The 19,920-nt window shown below is 38.1% G+C and overlaps 1 protein-coding gene across 1 annotated transcript in view; it reads right to left on the bottom strand.

Moving 5' to 3' along the window:
* Positions 1-1,382: 1,382 nt before the first annotated feature.
* The window catches only part of LOC131973508 (C-Jun-amino-terminal kinase-interacting protein 1-like), a 31,819-nt gene continuing 13,281 nt past the window's right edge, over positions 1,383-19,920 (bottom strand). The window contains exons 2-12 of the mRNA XM_059335519.1: positions 19,304-19,379; positions 17,607-18,164; positions 15,523-16,107; positions 13,906-14,163; positions 13,403-13,478; positions 13,145-13,311; positions 12,200-12,303; positions 9,785-9,895; positions 9,452-9,522; positions 8,359-8,457; positions 1,383-7,189 (exon numbers count right to left, since the gene is read on the bottom strand). Coding sequence (XP_059191502.1) covers positions 7,117-7,189; positions 8,359-8,457; positions 9,452-9,522; positions 9,785-9,895; positions 12,200-12,303; positions 13,145-13,311; positions 13,403-13,478; positions 13,906-14,163; positions 15,523-16,107; positions 17,607-18,164; positions 19,304-19,379 — 2,178 coding nt within the window. The 3' untranslated portion in view covers positions 1,383-7,116. The remainder of the gene's footprint in view (positions 7,190-8,358; positions 8,458-9,451; positions 9,523-9,784; positions 9,896-12,199; positions 12,304-13,144; positions 13,312-13,402; positions 13,479-13,905; positions 14,164-15,522; positions 16,108-17,606; positions 18,165-19,303; positions 19,380-19,920) is intronic.

Below are 19,920 nucleotides of genomic sequence, written 5' to 3'. Positions count from 1 at the left end.
TGACATTTAGGGCAATAATGTAAGTTAGCACAACAAAGCAAGCCAGTTGTATGCTCAAAAACAAGTTTGTGAGTTGTTGTTACTTATATCTTTAAGTTGGGGTTCAAAACAAGGGACAATAGTTCTGCTAACTCTTATTTATTTGTTGTGAAATGCGGGAAAGCGGTGAAATTTGGTCATCAGCAAAAGCTAGCGGCTAACTGATGCGAGCGGCGTTGCTTGTTCCAGCTACAAGAGTAGCCATTAGCGTATCAATGCTAACGCAAAATTGTGGTCTCAACATTAGCTGACATTTCATAGCGGCATTACAATCGTGTTCAGAGTTGAGCAAACTCAAAAACAAAACTTAAAATCTTTAGTTTAATTGTCCAACTTCAAATTTTATCGGAGTTTGTAGCTTTGAAATTTTGAGTTCACCCAACTTTTCTTTTTTTGCAGTGCATAACAAACACCATGTTCAAGCACAGGGTGGCTCATATGTGTACTTGTCAGAACACCCTGGGCCAAAGTTCAATGATCGAAGAAAGGAGCAGAGCTGTCTACTTTTCTTTTCTTTTTTTGACTCTTATTCTATCCTATATCACATAATCTAGATTATGTCTCTATTTTACTGCATACATTGAAAATATGAGTATGTGACGAATAAATCTACGACTGAAGGAAAGACTTTCAACATTTTCTTACATTGTATTAGGTCTGAAAGTATTCAATTGTAAATCAAATCCAATTTACCCTCCTGTTAGGTTGTGGGTCAAATTTACCTAATTCGAAATTTAAAAATCTATGAATAAAAAAGTTTGTATTTTTTCCGAATGAAACTTAACTTCTTCTTCTTGGCTTAATAAGCGTAATCAACATATAAAATGAAAATGGTTCATTTCACATATTTGCATGTTTATATTACAAAGATACAGTTTGGGTCCCGACCCTAAACAGAGGAGGTGACTTGTGTTAATTCATCAACTCACACTTAAAAATGTAAAATAAAATTTGCTATTACTAAATGTCATTTAAAACTTTTGTATTTTATATGTCGGTCGTTCCAATGTACATTAAAAAAAGTTTTAACATGCATTTTTAATGAAAAACAAGTGAATTATCCTCATTGACCCATGATCTGTGAGAGGTTAAAAAAACACCATTGCACTAAATATTGATTGAGATGGTTAGTAATTGAGTTAATGATGAAATATAAACAATATTTATTGGGATTTTTTGGTTTCTGACACTTTTGGATAATTAATCCCGCCCTGGGTCAAATAGACACAGGAAGATTATTGCATTACTTGAGAAACGAACATAACAGGAGGGTTAAGAATCATTACTATGAATGTGGTATTCTTATATTAGGGAATGTAGGGAATAACATGTAATCTTAGGGCAGTTGTAAACTTGATTTATTGACAAGAATAACCACCATGATTATCACCAGTCTGCACATCTTCTGTGTGTCTTCGTTTTACAACATTGATATCATGCGATGTTACACCCAGGTTTTGGTCAAAGCAACAGCATACAATAATAACCCCTATACAAACATACATACATACATTATCTATACAGGATATATCTATATTAAAGAGTCATGTACAGTAGATCCCCATGGTGTTAGAATCACAATAGTGGAATACATAGAAAGGGTACTTCTGTCTGATCAGAACCTCCTGTGGCGTACCTGGGATAGCTGGCATAGAAATGAACATGTGGTGGATACTGCACTACATGAGGACTTTTTAAAATTCCTTTCTTCCAGGCTGCCATTGTTTTTTATTCATTTTAGTGTGCTGCTATTTGAAAAACAAAAAACTGAGACTTGAAACCTGAAATGTACAATCCATCATAGTGAACCCCTCGTCTGGGTATATTTTTTACAGTAAGTAAAATGTCTGTTTGTTGCATGACTGAATTCTTTTCATACAAGCTACGAGACTATACTCATCCGAACGAAAGTGGCTGTTGTATATATTTAGATTTAGTGATTTGAGACATTTGAAGACAGTGGTTAATACAGAGGACAGTCATCATCATTACACCAGAAAAAATAGGCACTGTTTTTTCAAACACAAAACATTTCAGGCTTCATTTCCATTGACTTTACGTGCTCGGATTTGTTTGGTTCAACTGCTTGTGAATGTGTATTCTAATTGAGGTTCACATCCTAGATCTTAAAGCTGCATTAATTGTTTTTTAGGCTGCTTGGTGGCAGCAGGACAAGCTGAGGCACAACTCTAAAAAGCTTCTCACTCTTTTTTTTATCTCTTTGTTGGTCTGCACCAACTCAACAGAAAAGTACAAGTAAAAGAAAAAGTAGATACTGCTATTCACCAAGTTTGTTTGTGGTTTCCATTTTCAAGGCTGACCGACTTCTAAAACATCAAAAACCAACAAGGTAGTGAAGGGATAACGAAGCTTTGTGAACCATTTGCTCTATTAACGGAGCCCACTAGATGGCACGCTGAAAACACACTCAATTACCATTGCTAAAGCCTTTTATTTAAGCCAAGACCGCCATCTAGTGGGGTAAAAAAAAATAAAGCAAATGATTCATGAAGCTTCATAAGGCATTGAAAATTGGCTTAGAAAACATGGAGATGCAACACAATTAAATCCCATCAATACTGGAGAAGAAAACAATTAATTGCCCTCTATTGACTTCATATTGTGTAAAGGTGCCTCCTGAGAACAACTGCTGTGTGGTAGGATGCACTGCCTATATGGTAAAGAGCAAGTTGAAAAAAGTATGGATGTAACTTCCCGTACTAACTGTATTACATACTAATAATATCAATATCAGATTAAGTGTATCCTATATTTAGAATATTTTCTCCGCTTTACCTTATGTTACAGTGTAGTGTTAGCAATGGAGTCAATTATTAGCTAAATATGCTATGTACGTTATCTGAGGCCACTAATTCAGGTCGTCCTTCCATCCCTGGATGCCAGGCTGGACATCAGCCGTCATAAATACCAGGTCCTAGATATTGTGTGTTAATACATTGCCAACTTTTCCACTGTGGAGACATCGATAAGCACCAACCTGTTACTCCAACATTGTTTAAATGAACTAATAAAGCTTGTTGGATCAACTGACGGAAGCGATCAAACAGAAGGAACTATTTACTTCTGCATTGAGAAATAAGGGGAATGAGAGGAAGAAAGTGGGCCTCAGCAGTAAGAATGGGGAAACTGTGGGATCCTGACACTCAGTATGCCTAATGTTGCAGCCACTTTTTTTCCACTGTCAAACCAAATTGTATTTTAAGGCCAACTATATTTTTCCCCATGTCAGTGTGGGTTTTCTCTTTCCTACAGTCGAAAGACATGCTGGTTAGGTGACTTGGTGACTCTAGAAAACTAGCAGCCATATTGTCAGCATTTTACCCTTTGGTTACATACTGTGGTACCAACAGTTTTCTCCTCCAGTGGTGACACATTGCTCTCTGTCACTATTGGGCACAATTTAAGTCTCTCACACAGCACCGTCTGAATTACAACAGGTGGAATTACATGAAAACTGGAATCGGACAAGACTTGGAAGCTACCCTGGTACTCTTGCCCAATGATATTGGGGCCAAAATCATATTTCAGGGGTGGCCGTAGTGTATAGTGGGTTTATTAAAAGCCTTTCAGTTGAAATAGCTGCCTGCTGCTTCTAAAGACATGGTTGATTGGAGTGTAGTTTGCATGCTTGGAAAGAAATAAAATTGTTTAAAAAGGCTAAAAATCTTCATAGAGCTGAAGATAACTGCGTTGGTTAGTAACAATTCAGTGTGTTCTTCGTTATAAGTGACTCATTTTACATTAAAAATAAGTATTTGTACCAATATTGTAAAACATGTAGATTAGTGCAGCTTTAAGCCTTGGAAGTAATCATCTAATGACTGCAAAAACAAGGACGAACTGCATGGAAGAATCCTCCTTGTTTAGGTAACCCAGTCAGATTGTGGGTCAGTTTGTGAAGGAAAAAAAGCAGAGTTCAGTATTTCATTTTTACAGAAGGGGAGGGAGGATTTTTTTTTTCATTATGCAGTTCAAGAAAAAAGTTGAAGTAATGAGAATAAAGTAAAAATGACGAATGAAAGTTGAGATGTCGCAGATTTGTGTCAATAGCCCCTTTCATAGTGCGGTCCCACAAATGTCCCACTCTATTGCCGGAAAGATCTGTGCCAGCTTTTCGCATTAGGACATTCATAGTGATTTCGCGAAGGCGTTATATTCGTACCCTTTCTTAGTGCAGTCTGGCGTCGCAGAACGAGGTGGGAGGAGACAATAGTGAGGTGCGATAGAGCAGCAGCAGTGCTGTGCAGTTGCATAGTGCTAATAGGCTACACTGTTAGCACTGTAGCAGTACAGTGTGTATGTGCTGCAGCAGTATGTGTTCAGTTAGCAACCTCCGTTTATTTACAACAAGAACCAGACACTCAGTGGACAGTTAGCGACGGCGGTTTGTTTACCATCTGCTGCGGACACCACATGTACAGTTAGCATGCAGCTTTGTTTACAATATACAATGGGCGCTGTGCCCAGTTTGCAACGGCGGCTGCAGTGAACAGTGATTGAATGACTATTGGACCAAGTGGGAGGTGTGTGTTAGATGTCATGCGCGGCGTCAAATATCCTAGCTTGCCGGGCTGTCCCGTTCATAGTGGTCCCACTTCCATCAGTCCCACCAATTTTCTGCCTCTGTGACTACCTCTGGAGGCGGAAAATTGGTGGGATCATTTGATCCCAGCATCCTGATTCGGGCACATTCATAGTGGAGGCGATACGTTACAGAGCCGTAAATGCCCCAGCATGAAATGGCACTATGAAAGGGGCTAATAAGTCAGAGTGATTTCAGAGAAATGGCACATCTATCCGAACAGTTAGGTAGACTGCAAGCTACAACCTGATTTTCATAAATGTAATAAAATGAGCAATAACTACAATATTTTAGGGTTTCTCTACACTGTATTTCTACTTTTTTCTCGACATTGTATTTTGACTTTATTCTCGTCATTTCAACTTTTTTCTCAAACGTAATGATTTTTTTTCCTCCTACCAGGTCCTAATCCTCTTCCATGCATTCTAAATACATCTTAGCCACAAAAAAACAAAAAATAAAAAATGTGGAAACAACTTGTATGTCTAAGAAGTATTTAATGCTGCCTTAACCCCAACTTTGGTCCTAGATTTGAGCAGGCAATGCAAAAGAAGTCTGAGCTTATAGTAATGTGGACAGACAGCACACAGCACAGTGATCCACCCTCCCACCAGTCTGTTCCTTTGCACACATATGAAATTGCACAGCGTCATTTGGGCCTTGTTATTACACTGAGTTTTAGAGAAAAATACTTCATCACTCAATGAGAGAAACCCTGCATGAAGGGTTTGGTAGCTGGAGCCACATTTAGAAGAAAGGGAACATGAAGCAGTAAATACAGAAATGAGGCACCTTAAAGGTCTTCAATAGTAGATTGTCAAATCTTAGGGTTATATCATACAGAATTATACTTATATATTTTCTGGAAACATCAGTCTGTCTGTTGTCACTGTGCAAAGAAAAAAAGCAGGTCCATTTGTTTATTATATGTCCCTTCAGCTAATGTGGGGAATTTTGCTAATAAGAAGCCCTTGTGTTCTGTAGAGACAAGGATGAAGCTAATTTAAAGACAGAAGGTTCACCCTCTTTTCATACACATGCGGTCTTGCATTCTTCTTTGTTTCTATTATCTTAAAAGTAAATTTGTGGTTAGCATAGCTACACTCCAGGTTGTTGACCTAGGTGAAGGGAGGAGAGGAGAGGAGAGGAGAGGAGAGGGAGCTTAGTTGTTGCAACTGAACATAGGCCTACTTTGGACATTGAATAGATTTTTTTTGTATTTTATCTATTCAGAGAAAAACATTTTTATGTGTGGATTAGTTGATTTTGAGTAGTTATTTATGCTGTTGCTTGTTTTTGTGAAAATATAGAAACGGTGAATGCTAAAGGGCATTGTCTCTGTGTGACTTGATAATGTTGTAGAAATCTGTTGAGTATTAAAGATTTGCAAGTGTACGGGTACTGAAATTACCCTGGGACATCATATTAGTGTAAGGAACCTTTTTTTAATTAATTTGTGTTTTTCAATTCATTTAAAATATAATGATATAAGTTTGCAGAGCCCAAGGTGGCAGCTTAAAATTGATTATTTTGTCCAACCAACAATCCAAATACACAAACATGTTAATTTTGTAATTACATGGAAGAGAAAAAAAGCGAATCATCTAATTTTAGAAGCTGGAAACATCATGTCAGAGTCCAATTAGCCATGCTAGTGTTGTGGCTTTAAAAATGTCATTGTTTGTCAGTTGGTCCAAAATTTTTCCAGACTAAAATATCTTGACAGATTTTGGATATATTGTCATGAAACAAAGATATTTATGTTCCCAAGTTTGGTTTATGGCCAAATACCTGCAAAAATAATGACATCCACGTTCAAATCAGCTGTACTTTGTGTTTAGTGCTTTAGTGCTGACAAATGCTAGCTGCTAACGTAGCACATAGCCTGCGAAACCCTTTACTAACATTGTTAGTATGTTAGCATGATGTTAGCATGCTAAAATGAGCATTTACGTGAGCTTAAAAGCCCTGCTGTGCCTAAATATAGCCACAGAGCTTCCAACATGGTGGATAACTCTTGAGACATGACTCAAATGGTTAATTAGTTAGCAAAACTTATAAATAATTAATTTCAACACTGGTTGCAAGTTAGCGAATTGCTAATATAAACATTCTGTCATTAAATTAACTCCATAGTCCTGAAGGCTGTCTATATGGTTTTAATATCCAACATTTATGTGTAGTTACATATTACATTTGAACCCGTAAAATATATCAATGTTGGATATTTGTATTTAAATTTAGTTACATTTGTTTTCAGTGTATGGAGTGTCATGTCATCCTATACATCCATAGAGGTATTTATTTTGTGACATGGCTAAAGGAAGAAAAGGCTGCTGTATCACTGGATGCAGGTTAGAAAAGAAATCAACCATTCAAGTACTTTGACGAAGATCAACCAGTGGTCCAGTTTGTTGCGTAAGACCAGGCTTACATGCACATAGTGAATATATAGTGTGGATGGGGGAGAGGTGTTATTCAATGAAGATGTCTTCAGTGGGACAGGAGTAGCCAATATGTTCCTTGTAATACTGCTGGAATGCCTTCCTGTGGAGCACCCGAGAAGAGAAGAGAATGTGAAATGACAATACAGATTACAACAAAGTAAAACAGATCATACCACACATTTGTTTAGTTGTATCATCATCTAGGACTCTCATGTTTAGATGTACAGCAAATATAGGGGCTAGCATCATCACACTTAAAGTTGGGCTTATTGAATCCACAACAGTCTCAGTTTTCAAGTGATATCCAATTTATACCATTCCAAGATTATTTTGGGGCCCCAGTCTCCTCAGGCTCCAGTGGTGGAATGTAACTAAATACATTTACCCAAGTAGCCTACAGTATTTAAGTACAATTTTGAGGTACCTGTACTTGACTTGAGTATTTTCATTTTATGTAACTTTTTACTTCTACTCCATTACATTTAGAGGTAAATATTGTACTTTTTACTCCACTACATTTAGCTGACAGCTTTACTTACTTTACAGTTTGAAAATTAACATAAAATATATGATCGATTTAAAGTGATTAGACGTTTTTTCAAATTAAATCTAATAATAGTATGTTAAGTAGTTTAAATGAGCCCTGCCTTGAGAAAATTAAATCATTGCTTACATAAATGCATCAATAGTAATAATCCAATAATATATTTGGAATATATATAACAATCTGAGTGGGTCAATTCTGCATCACAAGAATTTTACTTTTGATACTTTAAGTACATTTTGATGCTGATACTTTTGTACTTTTACTAAAGTAAGTTTTGAATGCAGGACTTTTACTTGTAGTAGAGTAATTTCACTTCACTGTGGTATTAGTACTTTTACTTAACTAATGGATCTGAACACTTTTTCCGCCACTGGTTGTATTATCATCCATGATTCTCTGGTTTGGATGTAGACCAAACATAGGGGCTAACATTATCACATTTAAATAAAGTTGGGCTTATTGAATCCACAACAGTCTCAGCTACAAGTGATATCCAATTTATGCATTTCCAAGTCTTTCCGAGTATTTAGGGGCCCCAGTGTGCAGAGATATTCTAATATAATATGTGGAAATAAGACATTTAATGCATTAGAACAACTATGTGTTTGTTGCCTTAAACTGCATGGCATCAATGCACACATGTATGTAAGACTATCCAATTACAACTCAACCGAATAGAATAGAATAGAATAGAATACATAATACAATACAACAGGTCTTACCCTACAGACTCAGCCAGAGGGTGTAATGTTGTCTCTGACATCATCACATGACAGGCAAAGCGCTGTTGGTCGGGGTGTTTGGTGACTATACCAAAATACCTGCAGAGCAAAGATCAGCATTACCAATTTATAGCTTCATATGAGCTTCTATGAGCATATTAAGGTTATTATAGTTAATGAAAACTAGAATTAGAAAAAAACATTTTCGTTAACTGAAATAAAAATAAAAACTAGAGTTTAAAACAAAACAAAACTGTATTTTTTTTATTACAAAACTAACTAAAATGAACCAAAATAAAAGTGAAAATGCCCCTCGTTTTCATCTTTGTCAACTTCTTTCATACATTATCCTTTTTGGTTGCTATGAAATGTAGTTTATTTAGCAGCCAAATAGCTGCTGGTTTGTGAACATGCAGAATCACTGCAACTGGGAGGAAGCATTGGTTTAATTGGATATCTATGTGACTATGTGAGTCGATTGCCTTCAAAAAGTTTAGCACTTCACTCAAACCAAAATTCAAAACACCCGGAGCTGCAAGAATTAATAACCTTATTGGGGCTGAGAAGGATCAGGCAAAGGAAATTAAGGCAACGTTTATTGTGACCTTTTTAAATCTTGCACCCAACAAATACCCCATTACAAAAAAACTAAAACTAACATTGAAACTAATAAAAACTAAACTAAAACTAAGCATTTAATTAAAAAAAAACTAAAACTAAAACTAATTAAAACTAACTGAATTAGAAAACGAAAATTTACAACGAAATAAAAACTAAAACTAATGAAAAATCCAAAAGAGTGGGCTAATTTATTTGTCACAGTAGCTCAAGATACAGACACATAGATATAAATTTAAAAAAAACAACAGAAAAAACGTTCTATAAGTACATTTCTGCTATTTGGCATTTATTATTATTATTTGTTTTTTTTGTGTTTTATAACCATTATAACCTTGCTTCATAACATGTCATCTAAATGTAATTGCACTTCAGAGACTGTGAGAACAGGTACTTTTTAATGTAACTTAATACCCTTTTCATGCAAGAGTGGGAATCGATTAGATCAAGTAATCTCTTAAATATTCCAACTCACTTGCTGTGTTTTGGATGACAGCCACAGAATGAGATGTTCTTCAACTGGAAGAAATGGAAACACTGGTCCCCCTGATAGAGACACACACACAGAAATGTAAAGATTGGTTGGTTTAAGTCCAAAATTTCCATCTGGAATCCAAATTGGCACCACCATGCCCACCACCAGTAGACATCCCCATCACCTCTTTTGAGCAGCTTGTAGTTAAAGCTGATTGCTATAAAAAAAAAGGTCTAACTACAGTATAGTATCTTGTTTCCAACATCATAATTATTTGGATTTATGTGACATTTGAGAAGGAAAAGGGGTAGGTAGATACAGTAGAGCACATACCCTTTGAGCAGAGTGACACTGGTCTTGGACGCTGATCTTCACACCCTTGACACTGACCTCCACCACACAGGCTGAAGGAGGCTGACCTGCTAACCGCCTGTTACACGCTACCTGTTTACACAACAATAACAATAATCAGTCAATCAGTCAGTAAACATACCTGGAGAACTTCAGCACCAAGCTGGCCTTAACCCTTATTAGGGCACTCATTGAAATAATTGCAAATTCCAAATTTCAACCCTAGAGAATATTGGAGGATATTACATACTGCCAGAATGTGTAAGAAAAAACATATGAAAATAATATTTTGAGAAAAAAGTTTACGAGATTAAAGTGGCAAATCTCTCATAGATTTATGAGATTTAAAGTTGTGAAGCTGGGAGAAAAAAGTTGCTTTTTCCCCACTTTTTTCTCGTAAATCTGCGACTTTTTTCGCGCAGATTTGTCACTTTAAATCTCTTAAATCTGCAACTTTTTTTCTTGGAGATTTTCCACTTTAACCTAGTAAATTTGCAACTTTTTTCTCAAAATATTACCTGAAGTTACCAAATATAGGTCTTTGCCTGATAAAGGGTAAAAAAAATTAATTAGTAACTTAAACGGAAACTTTAGGAAACTGTATGACCTCCAGGGCAACAGAATATTTAAGTTAGACCAGACACACACCTAAACTGAATAAACATGTTGACTTTGCAGCAGGAGTGAAGCAGCAAGTGAACTGTGGAGGCTATCATCCCTTCCTCCTCCTTCCTCATCATCGGTCTTGCTCTCCTATACTATTGATACTGATTTGCATTGATTTTATTTTGTTTTACTCATTTGCTGCGCCTAAAGGTAAAGCCTACATATGCATATATAGACATGTACATATGTGTATGTATTTGTATAATGACAAAGCTGATCAACTGCAGCAGAACACCACTTGTGACTCTGTTGCATTCCTGCATCCCAAACTGGGGCATGTGAACCCCTGGGGGTATGCCAAGTGATGTAGGGGGTAAGTGAAAAAAGTGAGTCACACTGACCTATAAATAGACATGTTATCTTATGTATCTTTAATATTATTTAATGTTGTGCCTTTGAAGAACAAGAGCTACAGCAGCTGAGTCGCAGGCAAATGACCATCACCTGTGGATCAGTGTGCTGGGACACACGTCTGTGTTATTGGTTGAGGCCGCAACTTTGCAGGTTAAAGTTAATGGGGAAAGGGGAAAACACAACATTTGCATCTGATGGTTAAAAAATGTTTTTCTTAAATAAAGGACTTTGATTTTAATAATTTTGCCAGTCAAGGCTCACTGGGCTCACTGGCTCTACAGGGCGATGTTTCTCCCTTGTGCTGTGTTCAGGTGCCTTGTTCAAAGGCGCACCATTAAATCACATTAAAATACTTAAGATTGCGTCCCAGTAAGCTACACCAGTGAGCCAGCATACACAATACCAGGAGCTCCTAGTATGTAGAACATTGTGCACCGCAGTTTGGGAACCAATGCTGTACTACACAGAAGTTTGCTGAAGTCTGAATCTGGCAACTTTAAAAGAAAGAGACTTTGAAAGAACACACTGGCAGACACTACAACAAAGACCAAAGGGGTCTGAAAGAGAGAGACAGATGGAGAAATTTGATTCAAGCCGAAACGCAGCGTGGAAGCTGACAAAATCTGAAATTTCTTAATGCCAAAAGAGAACCTGCTGCCACTTCCTCCAGTTTAACTTCTATCTGAACTGTAAGGTGAAACAACATAACTTTCAAGTGTTCACCTGTTAGCTATTACAACAAGGTCATTGACTACTGACTCCTAATTTCTCTTAAATCGCTGGTAGGGGCTTCAGTTTGAAATCTTTCTGCCAAGGAACTGAACTAGGTAAAAAAAACCCTTTTAATTATGTTGGCCCGTTGTCCTGGAATAACAAAAAAAAAGGACTTGAAACTGTCTGAACTGATCACTATAGGGGGATTCATATCTTAAAGGACAGAGAAATCAGTGTAACTGCTCCATATAAGTTGGCTGATGCTCACTCAGTGTTGCTGTGATGGCTGTATTTGTATTTTCTATTTGTACTAACTGTGTTTAATGTTGTAACTTGTACTTTTTTATGCTGCCTTTCTTGGCCAGGTCTCTCTGGAAAAAGGGCTTTTTAAATCTCAATTAGGCTTTTACCTGGTTAAATAAAGGATATAAGTAAGGTCAAAATTGGTTTTCCCAAAGGGGAAAGCGTGTGTATGTTGGTAGCATTTGCAACTAATTCCTTTGTTGGCATTTTCACTTTGAAGTTGATCTGCACTGTACTGAGTGCACTTTTCTCGTTATGCCAAGTGATAATCACCAGCTGGATTTTGTTGTCGTCATTTACAATTGTATCACTGATAATAACCTTTTATGGTGTGGTTCTGTGTACAGTGTCTGTATGTACCCTCTGCATTGCAGCACACAGCATGTCGTTGCCTTTGTGGATGGGGACCTGGACTGAACCCAGGAACTGCACCATGAACTGCTCCATCCAGCCATCTTTCTGGACTGTGAGAAGAAAGAAGAATTATTATTATATTATTAGAATTATTATTAATCATTTCATATTTAATTATGAAATGCTGTTGATGATGAAGATATTGACCCTCATTTATCAAACGAACATAGAAACCAGTGCAGATCTGATCCGATCGTCTTACGACCGGGTTCACGCATGATTCATCAAACGTTCAGATCTCTCTAATCACAGTGTAAATGTGGTGGCTGGAAACAAGCGTTATTTAAATATAATGCCCTATTATGGACTCAATTCAGATGCCTCGCCCAGAGACTTTATGACACTGAATGACTCAATACGCTCAAAAATAGTTTTTTTCCCCCCCCTTTTCTTTTTTTTAAGTCACCTTTATTAGCGAAGTGCACCCTTACAAATAACAACAGGAATAGATATGCAGCGACGTAGGTTTATGAAATAAAAGTTGTTATATACTCAAGTAAGTTTAGAGAATATTTAACATTTGGAGCATGGACTTAAAGTTTTCACAGCTTTTTGGTTGCATGAAGTAAACAATGTTTTAAAGTAAGTTTTAATCCCAAAAGAAGAGGAATTTCTCAGAAGCAGAATGTGAAACGCTGACGTCCAACAGCTGCAACAGAACAAGCTGGTTTTGTTTGGCAGCATAAAAAGTGAAAAGGAAAGCTGACTCAAATTTGCGTACACAAGCTCAAACCAGACGTGAGATCTGATCGTACATTCCGCTCATGTCCAAATTTAAATGTCCACCCTTGCGTACGCTCAGTACGGCCACTTTACGCTCACTTTCTGTTGTATGCTCGTTTGATAAATGAGAGCCATTGTGTTTTAACATTCCCGTTTTTTGCAATGTACCTTGGTTAATATCTTTGGCCACCCTGACAGCATAGAAGGCAGGGAAGATGCCAGAAGCTCCAGTCCTCATGTTGTAACCCTGACACCACAGGTCCTCAGACTGGTTCAGCATTAACAGTGGGTCATCTGTCTCTAGGTACAACTCATCTGCATGCCGAGGGACAAACCTAATAATGGGTATAAAAATGTACAGACATCAATCTAATGTGTTTATTTGGACATGTCACAGTTAGTTTGTGAATGTTCTTATGTTCTAACCTGTAGACAGCTCTGTGGCTCTGCTGTCTCTCCACTCCATCCAAGACACAAGAGAACACACCAAAGGATCCAGCACCTGAACGGTACAGCATTACAGTTATAGTCATAATCAACATCTTACAGTCTGTATATTGTGTCATCTCCTCCTTTTAGGAAAAAACACACTGAGGAATATTTTTGACTGCTTTTTAAGAGCTAGCCAGATAAAAATTAATTTCAGTACACGCATACAGTATATGTGTTTATACATTTGATGTAATGTGATTTGAATTTGCGAAAAGCAGCAACATACAAATGGCGAAAAAGCATGAATGAGTTGGTTGTACAGGTTGTTGTAAGATGATTTAAATAAATAACATTTTGTAATCATTTTTGGTATATCAGTGGACATACTGCAGCCAGTGATAAAGGCAGGCTTTAGTTAGCTTTACTGTGCCTGACCTCACAGAACTCATTTCTGAATTATTTTTGATTTAAACTAAATAAGTAGGGGATTTACAAACCAGTGGTGCTGTAGTGGCTGCTGTTGTTGGAAAACAGGTTGAGGAACTTTTTACTTTTGGAAGCTCCAGCCCTTCCTCCGTTAGAATCCTCTTCCTCTGAGGTTGTGGTTGATGTTACCTTGGACTGCTTGCAGATCCTTGATACAACTTCCCTCCTCCTCTTCACCTCCTCCTCCCGCCTCCTCTTTACATCTTCTTCCCTCCACTTCTTCATCTCCTCCTCCTCCTTTCTTGTCTTTTCTTCTTCTTTCCTCCTCTCTTGGAGAAGAAAACAAGGAAAAGTTAAACTCCAAACAGCAAGAAAACATGAACCAATGAATCATCTAGTAAAAAATGTAGTGCTCCATCCATGGTGTTCCACAGGGTTTGGTACTGGGCCCTCTACATTTTTTTCTTTTTTATGCCACAACTAACCCCCAACATGATACAGAAGCATGATATTTTTCTGTTGATATGCAGATGACACAGCTCTACACCTTGATCACTTAAACCTGAATCATCAAGGCTTGTGTCAAAAGCTTACATGTGCCCTGCCTGGAAGCTTTTAGCCATACTCTGTTAGCAACATATACTATGCTAAGCACAATAAGCCTATTGGTGTGTGAGTCAGCCACAAACAAAATGCCGGAAGCTGGAAGACCTCTTGTGCTTCCCAGTCAGCTACAACAGCATCAGAGAAAGAGATGTGTATAAGACATGGACATTGTGTCGGCGTTGCTCCACTGTTGTACGGTATGTGAATGGAAACACATTGAACTTAATGGGAAAATAATGGTAATACAACTCAATATCACTCCAGAGCTAGCTCCAGACAAGCTTCTCCAAATGGCTCGGATGCCTCTGTAGCTGAGACACCATTAAAGGCTGAGGTTATTGATCTGAGGACCAAAAAAACACTTCACCGACATTGGGAAAGATCTGTCTGAAATGGAGAGAGCCATTTCTGCTATTGAGGAGAAAATAGCTGATGTTCTCTCTTGAATTTCCAGCACAGAGGCCCCTTTAGACATTTAGACAGGTGGCCATTCAGGGACACTTGGAGATGTCTATGGAGTTGAGGGGCCATTGCAAATTCCTCTCGAGGAAAGGCCTGGTTTCCAAAATGTTTTCCAGTGGCCGGATTCCAGATGATCAGCGTGCTTCATTCCCATTTTACAGATTCTAAATCTGTCCACTGACCAAGAATTGAGCACTATTAACCATGCTTTTGTTTCTTCCTTTTTTATCTTTTCTATAACTGATATTTTTTCTTTTGAATACTTTTTAATACTCACAGTGTGCAATGTTATTACTCATTTCAAGAATTACTTTTTCCCATTGTTACATGTTAAGAACATCAATCAAAGAAAAATATGATCACAAAAAAGGGTTTGCCCATTTTTGATATTTGCAGCACTGTACGTACTGTATGTTGAAAATAAATGAAAAGAACTGTTACACCCTTATATTCTTTACTTTAACAAGAAGGCTTGACTTAAATTTGCTGCTTTCCTTTAATGTCTTTTAATTTATTGACCTTTATTGACCCCATGGCCTTGACCACTGTTGTACAGCTTATTATATTACTTTGTGACAGAAGTGAGCTCTGCCATGTTAAAAAATAATCTGTTTTATTACCTTGCTTCCTTGCTTCCTCACTCCTCTGCCTCTCCTCCTCATACTCTGGGTCTTCCTCCTCATTGGCTGACTGATAGACAGTCTCTCCGTCGCTGTCATCGTTGTGCTTGTTGTAACTGTGCAGGCAGTCTTTAAGGCTGACCAGCTCCAACTGAGCATGTTCATCAACCACCAGAGTGTATTTAACAGAGTCATAATTTAACCCTGCTGTAGCTTCACTCTTTGGTACAGTCTGAGCAGCCGCAACATCTCCCTGAGAGACAGAGTTAGTGCCTTCCACCTCATTGTTATCGCCACATTTTCCTCCCCCTGCATCCACCTCTGACTTGGTAGAGTCCATCTCTGTTTTTCCGTTACCTGCAAAGCAGTGGGTTGGACCGTTCTGGATGTTCACACAGGGAGTCGGATCTCCCTCCCCCTCTTCTTCGGTGATGTCGGGATTGGTTCGGCGGGATAAAGAGGGATGCAGTGGTCCTGGTGGGGGCCCCTCTGTGTCTGAGCTGAGGGACATTCTGTTTGACCCCCCCTCACTGCTGGACCTGGACATGTTAGATTGGTTGTCTTGGGTCCTGTCATGGTTTTGGCCTAAAACACAAAATACGGACAATGGTGAGGTCTTGCGAGACTGCTGCTAGGAACAATGTCCGTGTGAGAATGCCAATATCCCCATGTTTTTTCCTCTCTAAAATATGCTGTTAAAACAGATCCAAATGAATATGGCTATTTGAAGGAGTTTGTTTTGTCTTAGTCTTTGTAAAGGGAGATGGCAAAGAATCCACCAGTTCCACCAAACACGAGGGCCGCAGTCCAAACTAGCGGATCCTTTTGTAGCAGTACAAGAATCTCTCTCTACTGCGTTGATGGAAATCAAGAAGGTCAGTAACCTTCTTGAAGTGTTACATTCAGAAATATCAAGAAGAAGTCAAAATATGGTCAAGAGTTGCAAATAAAGAGTAATTTGTAAACTGCTTGCAAAGTGGAAAAAACACTCAAAAACAAAAGATTATAATACAAATTAGAACAATACAACCAGAAATTCCTCAGCACTACTCAGGGTCTTTATCTTGCCCTCAAGCAAGTCATTTTGGCTTTCACGCCCACAAATCAAGTTTTCAGCAGCATAGCATCTTGTCAATTATGGTGAACAAGAATGCATCCTTTGATCTATCTTTCTTATTATCCCCTTTTTTAAATGGTTACTCTTGCAATGGAAGAATGCTAAAAAAATGTACAAATAAATGAATGACTACACCCACTAGAGGTGGGGGGAAAATCGATATAACATTGTATTGCGATATTTTGCGTGGCAATACTATATTGATTCATGGCCGCCAAGTATCGATATTTAGGAATATACTGGTGATACTGGTATCAAATAAAACTAGAAGACCTAAGGAATCTATAGGCACCATGTGTCAGGATATCGTGTCGGGAAGTTGTTGAAATAATGCTGCAAAGTTAGGCTTTTTTTTATGTTTCATTCCAAAAAAATCAAAGCAGTGAAGCTTAAAGTTGAGGAAAGTTTGAGAAAAGCTGCAGTTGTTGTCGCCCATACATGTTTGATATCAGTTAAGTTCAGTTTGACTGAATACTTTGTTGGTCAGTCTGTGGCTTTGACTCTCATTGTGGAGAAATAAAAAGACTGAAGTGAGATGAATAGACTGATAATTTTATCTTATTTGACAGAACAATTCTTGGTTGAATTTAGTTTTGTGGACACAAAATGCAGTTAAACAGTTAAATCACAGTGTATTGTATTGCAATACTCACCATATTGCGTAACAACAAACAGTAAAAAACAGTATCGAAAAATGCTTAAAATTGCAATAATATCTTATTGTGACTCAAGTATCGATGATAATTCTACTCCTTAAATAATTGTCACTAGCACTTATTGATGCACTAATAGCTCTTTTTGCACTATACCTTCATTGTTTGCTTTTATTCTCCCTGTAAGACACTTTGGATAAAAGCGTCTGCTAAATGATTAAATGTAAAAGTAAATGTAAAATTGTATTGTGGGGGCTCTGCTGATTCACATCTCTAACACCCACCAAACAACACTGTAAAGTTGAGTTCATTACCTTGGTCTTGGGTCTTGTCCTGGTTTCTTGGTGCTACCGGCGTGCGTGGGACCACCATGGCTGTCAGACAGGCTTCCTTGTTAGACAGTATGTTATTTGTCTTGAATCCCCCTCCTTTATTAACCCCTTTCACGGCTACTTTTCCTTTCCTATCAGCCCCCCGGCTTTTCAGTCCATTTGCTTCTCTTGGCCTCTGATGTTCATTCCTCTCTTTCTCTTTCCCTTTGGACTCATCACACAGTCTTGCTCTCCTCTCTTCCTTCCCAGCTGTCACTCCATCCTTTCCTCTGGTGTCCCCCAGGCTCCTCTCTCTCATCGCTGCTGCTCCTCTACCTCCTCTTTTTTGACTCCTAGGTAGGCTGGAAGACTGTGTGTGCGTGGCCCCTGACACCTGTCTGTCTCGCGGCTGAGTGTGCGTGTCTGTGGTGTTGGCAGCAGCCTGAGCGTTAGCCCTGCTGTTAGCTCCATTGGCTGTGGGCGGTTTGGGGGCCAGGCGGCGCGTGCTGTGCCGAACTTTGTCCTCTGCTTTGGGTTGGACATCTCGTGGTGTTAGATCGCCTTAACACATGCAGGAGAACAAACCAAAATAACAGATTATGTTATTAGGCAACCAGATGTATGCAGAAGGATTATGCAAGTAGCTTACAGTAAGCAGTTTGTCCTGAGAAAGTTAGAGAAACTGAAGAAAAATATATAATTCATTTCAAGTTTTTACTTCCTTTTTGAGGATCTGTTTTAACTCTGCACTACCTTTAATAATATATCATTGTGTATTATTTGATTTTTATATTGTATTAATTATTGGAATTATAATATTGAAATTAGCAGCAAAGTAAGTGGCAATTAAAGATACCATATGTATGCAGTGGAGTAAAAAAGTAAAATATTGTCCTTCAAAATGTAGTGGAGTAGAAGTAGAAAGTAGAATAAAATATAAATACACAAGTGAAGTACAAGCAGTGGAGAAAAAAAGTATTCATCCTTTACTTAAGTAAAAGTAATAATACCACACTGCAGAATTACTTCACTACAAGTACTTACTTCAGTGAAAGTACAAGAGTATTAGCATCAAAATGTATTTAAAGTATCAAAAGTAAAAGTACTCGTTATGCAGAATGGACCCACTCAGATTGTTTTATAAATTACAAATATATTATTGGATTTTTTTAAATTATTGATGCATTTATATAAGCAGAAATTTCACTGGTGTCAAGGTAGGGCTACTTTTGACTACTTAACACACTGTTTTATGTGTTTTAAATTATGTGTAATCATTTTAAATTGCTCACATGTTTTATGTTAAATCTTGACCTGAAAAGTAAAACTGGCAGCAAAATGTAATGGCCTAAAAAATTCAATATATGCCTCTAAAATGTAGTGGTGTTGTGCATGTAAAAGGGTTAATGGATTTATATAGCACTGTCTTAGTGTTAGCCACCACTCAAAGTGCTTTACAACACCATTCACACACACATACACTGGTACACACACAAGAGCACTTTAGTGTTCAGTGTCTGGTGGCCGGGGATCGACCCGTCAACCCTTTGATTAGTGGGTGATTGCTCTACTGACAGAGCTGCAGCTGCTCCTGTTTGAAGGCTGTTTTAGGTGAGTTGTTGACACATATGTTGTTCATGGATCATTTGTTAAGACTACAGAGCTTTGTCACTGATTGTAAATGTAAATTCTGTCCACACCTGTAATATGTGGGGAGGAGGAGCGGGAGTCCTTCCAGCTGTCCTTCTTGCCTAAAGAGTTGTTGTTGATGGAGTCCTAGAGGTAATAAAACAGAGATTGGGTTATCACTAACACACACACATTTGTTAACAAGCATTGGTCAGTAGTGAAACGTGAAATCTATCTATCTATCTATCTATCTATCTATCTATCTATCTATCTATCTATCTATCTATCTATCTATCTATCTATCCCCCCCCCCCCCCCCCCCCCCCCCCCCCCCCCAGCCCCCTCTCTCTCTCTGCCGGTAAGAGAATGAAGCCTGGACCAGGAAGTGTGTGAGGATTCAGCCTTGACGTCACGGGGACCACGCAAAGCGCTGACTCACTTACTGACATCCCATCCTGCATCTGCTTACACCCTCTTTCACACCCCATTCTGTTACTATGGTTACTCGGTGTGTGTGTGTGTGTGTGTGTGTGTGCGTGCGTGTGGGAGAAGTGGCTGCACAAAAATGAGCTCCTGAACAATACTCAAAAGTTGAAGCTGAAAAGTGGGACATTTTACAAAAGAACCTTATAATAACCTATAAAGAACCTTATAATATTCAGAAATCACGCTAAAGAACAACTACTAT

The sequence above is a fragment of the Centropristis striata genome, chromosome 6 (genome assembly GCF_030273125.1).
Source record: "Centropristis striata isolate RG_2023a ecotype Rhode Island chromosome 6, C.striata_1.0, whole genome shotgun sequence".
NCBI classification, from domain to species: domain Eukaryota; kingdom Metazoa; phylum Chordata; class Actinopteri; order Perciformes; family Serranidae; genus Centropristis; species Centropristis striata.
Note: the sequence above shows the minus strand (reverse complement) of the source record. Positions and strands in the feature narration are given on the sequence as shown.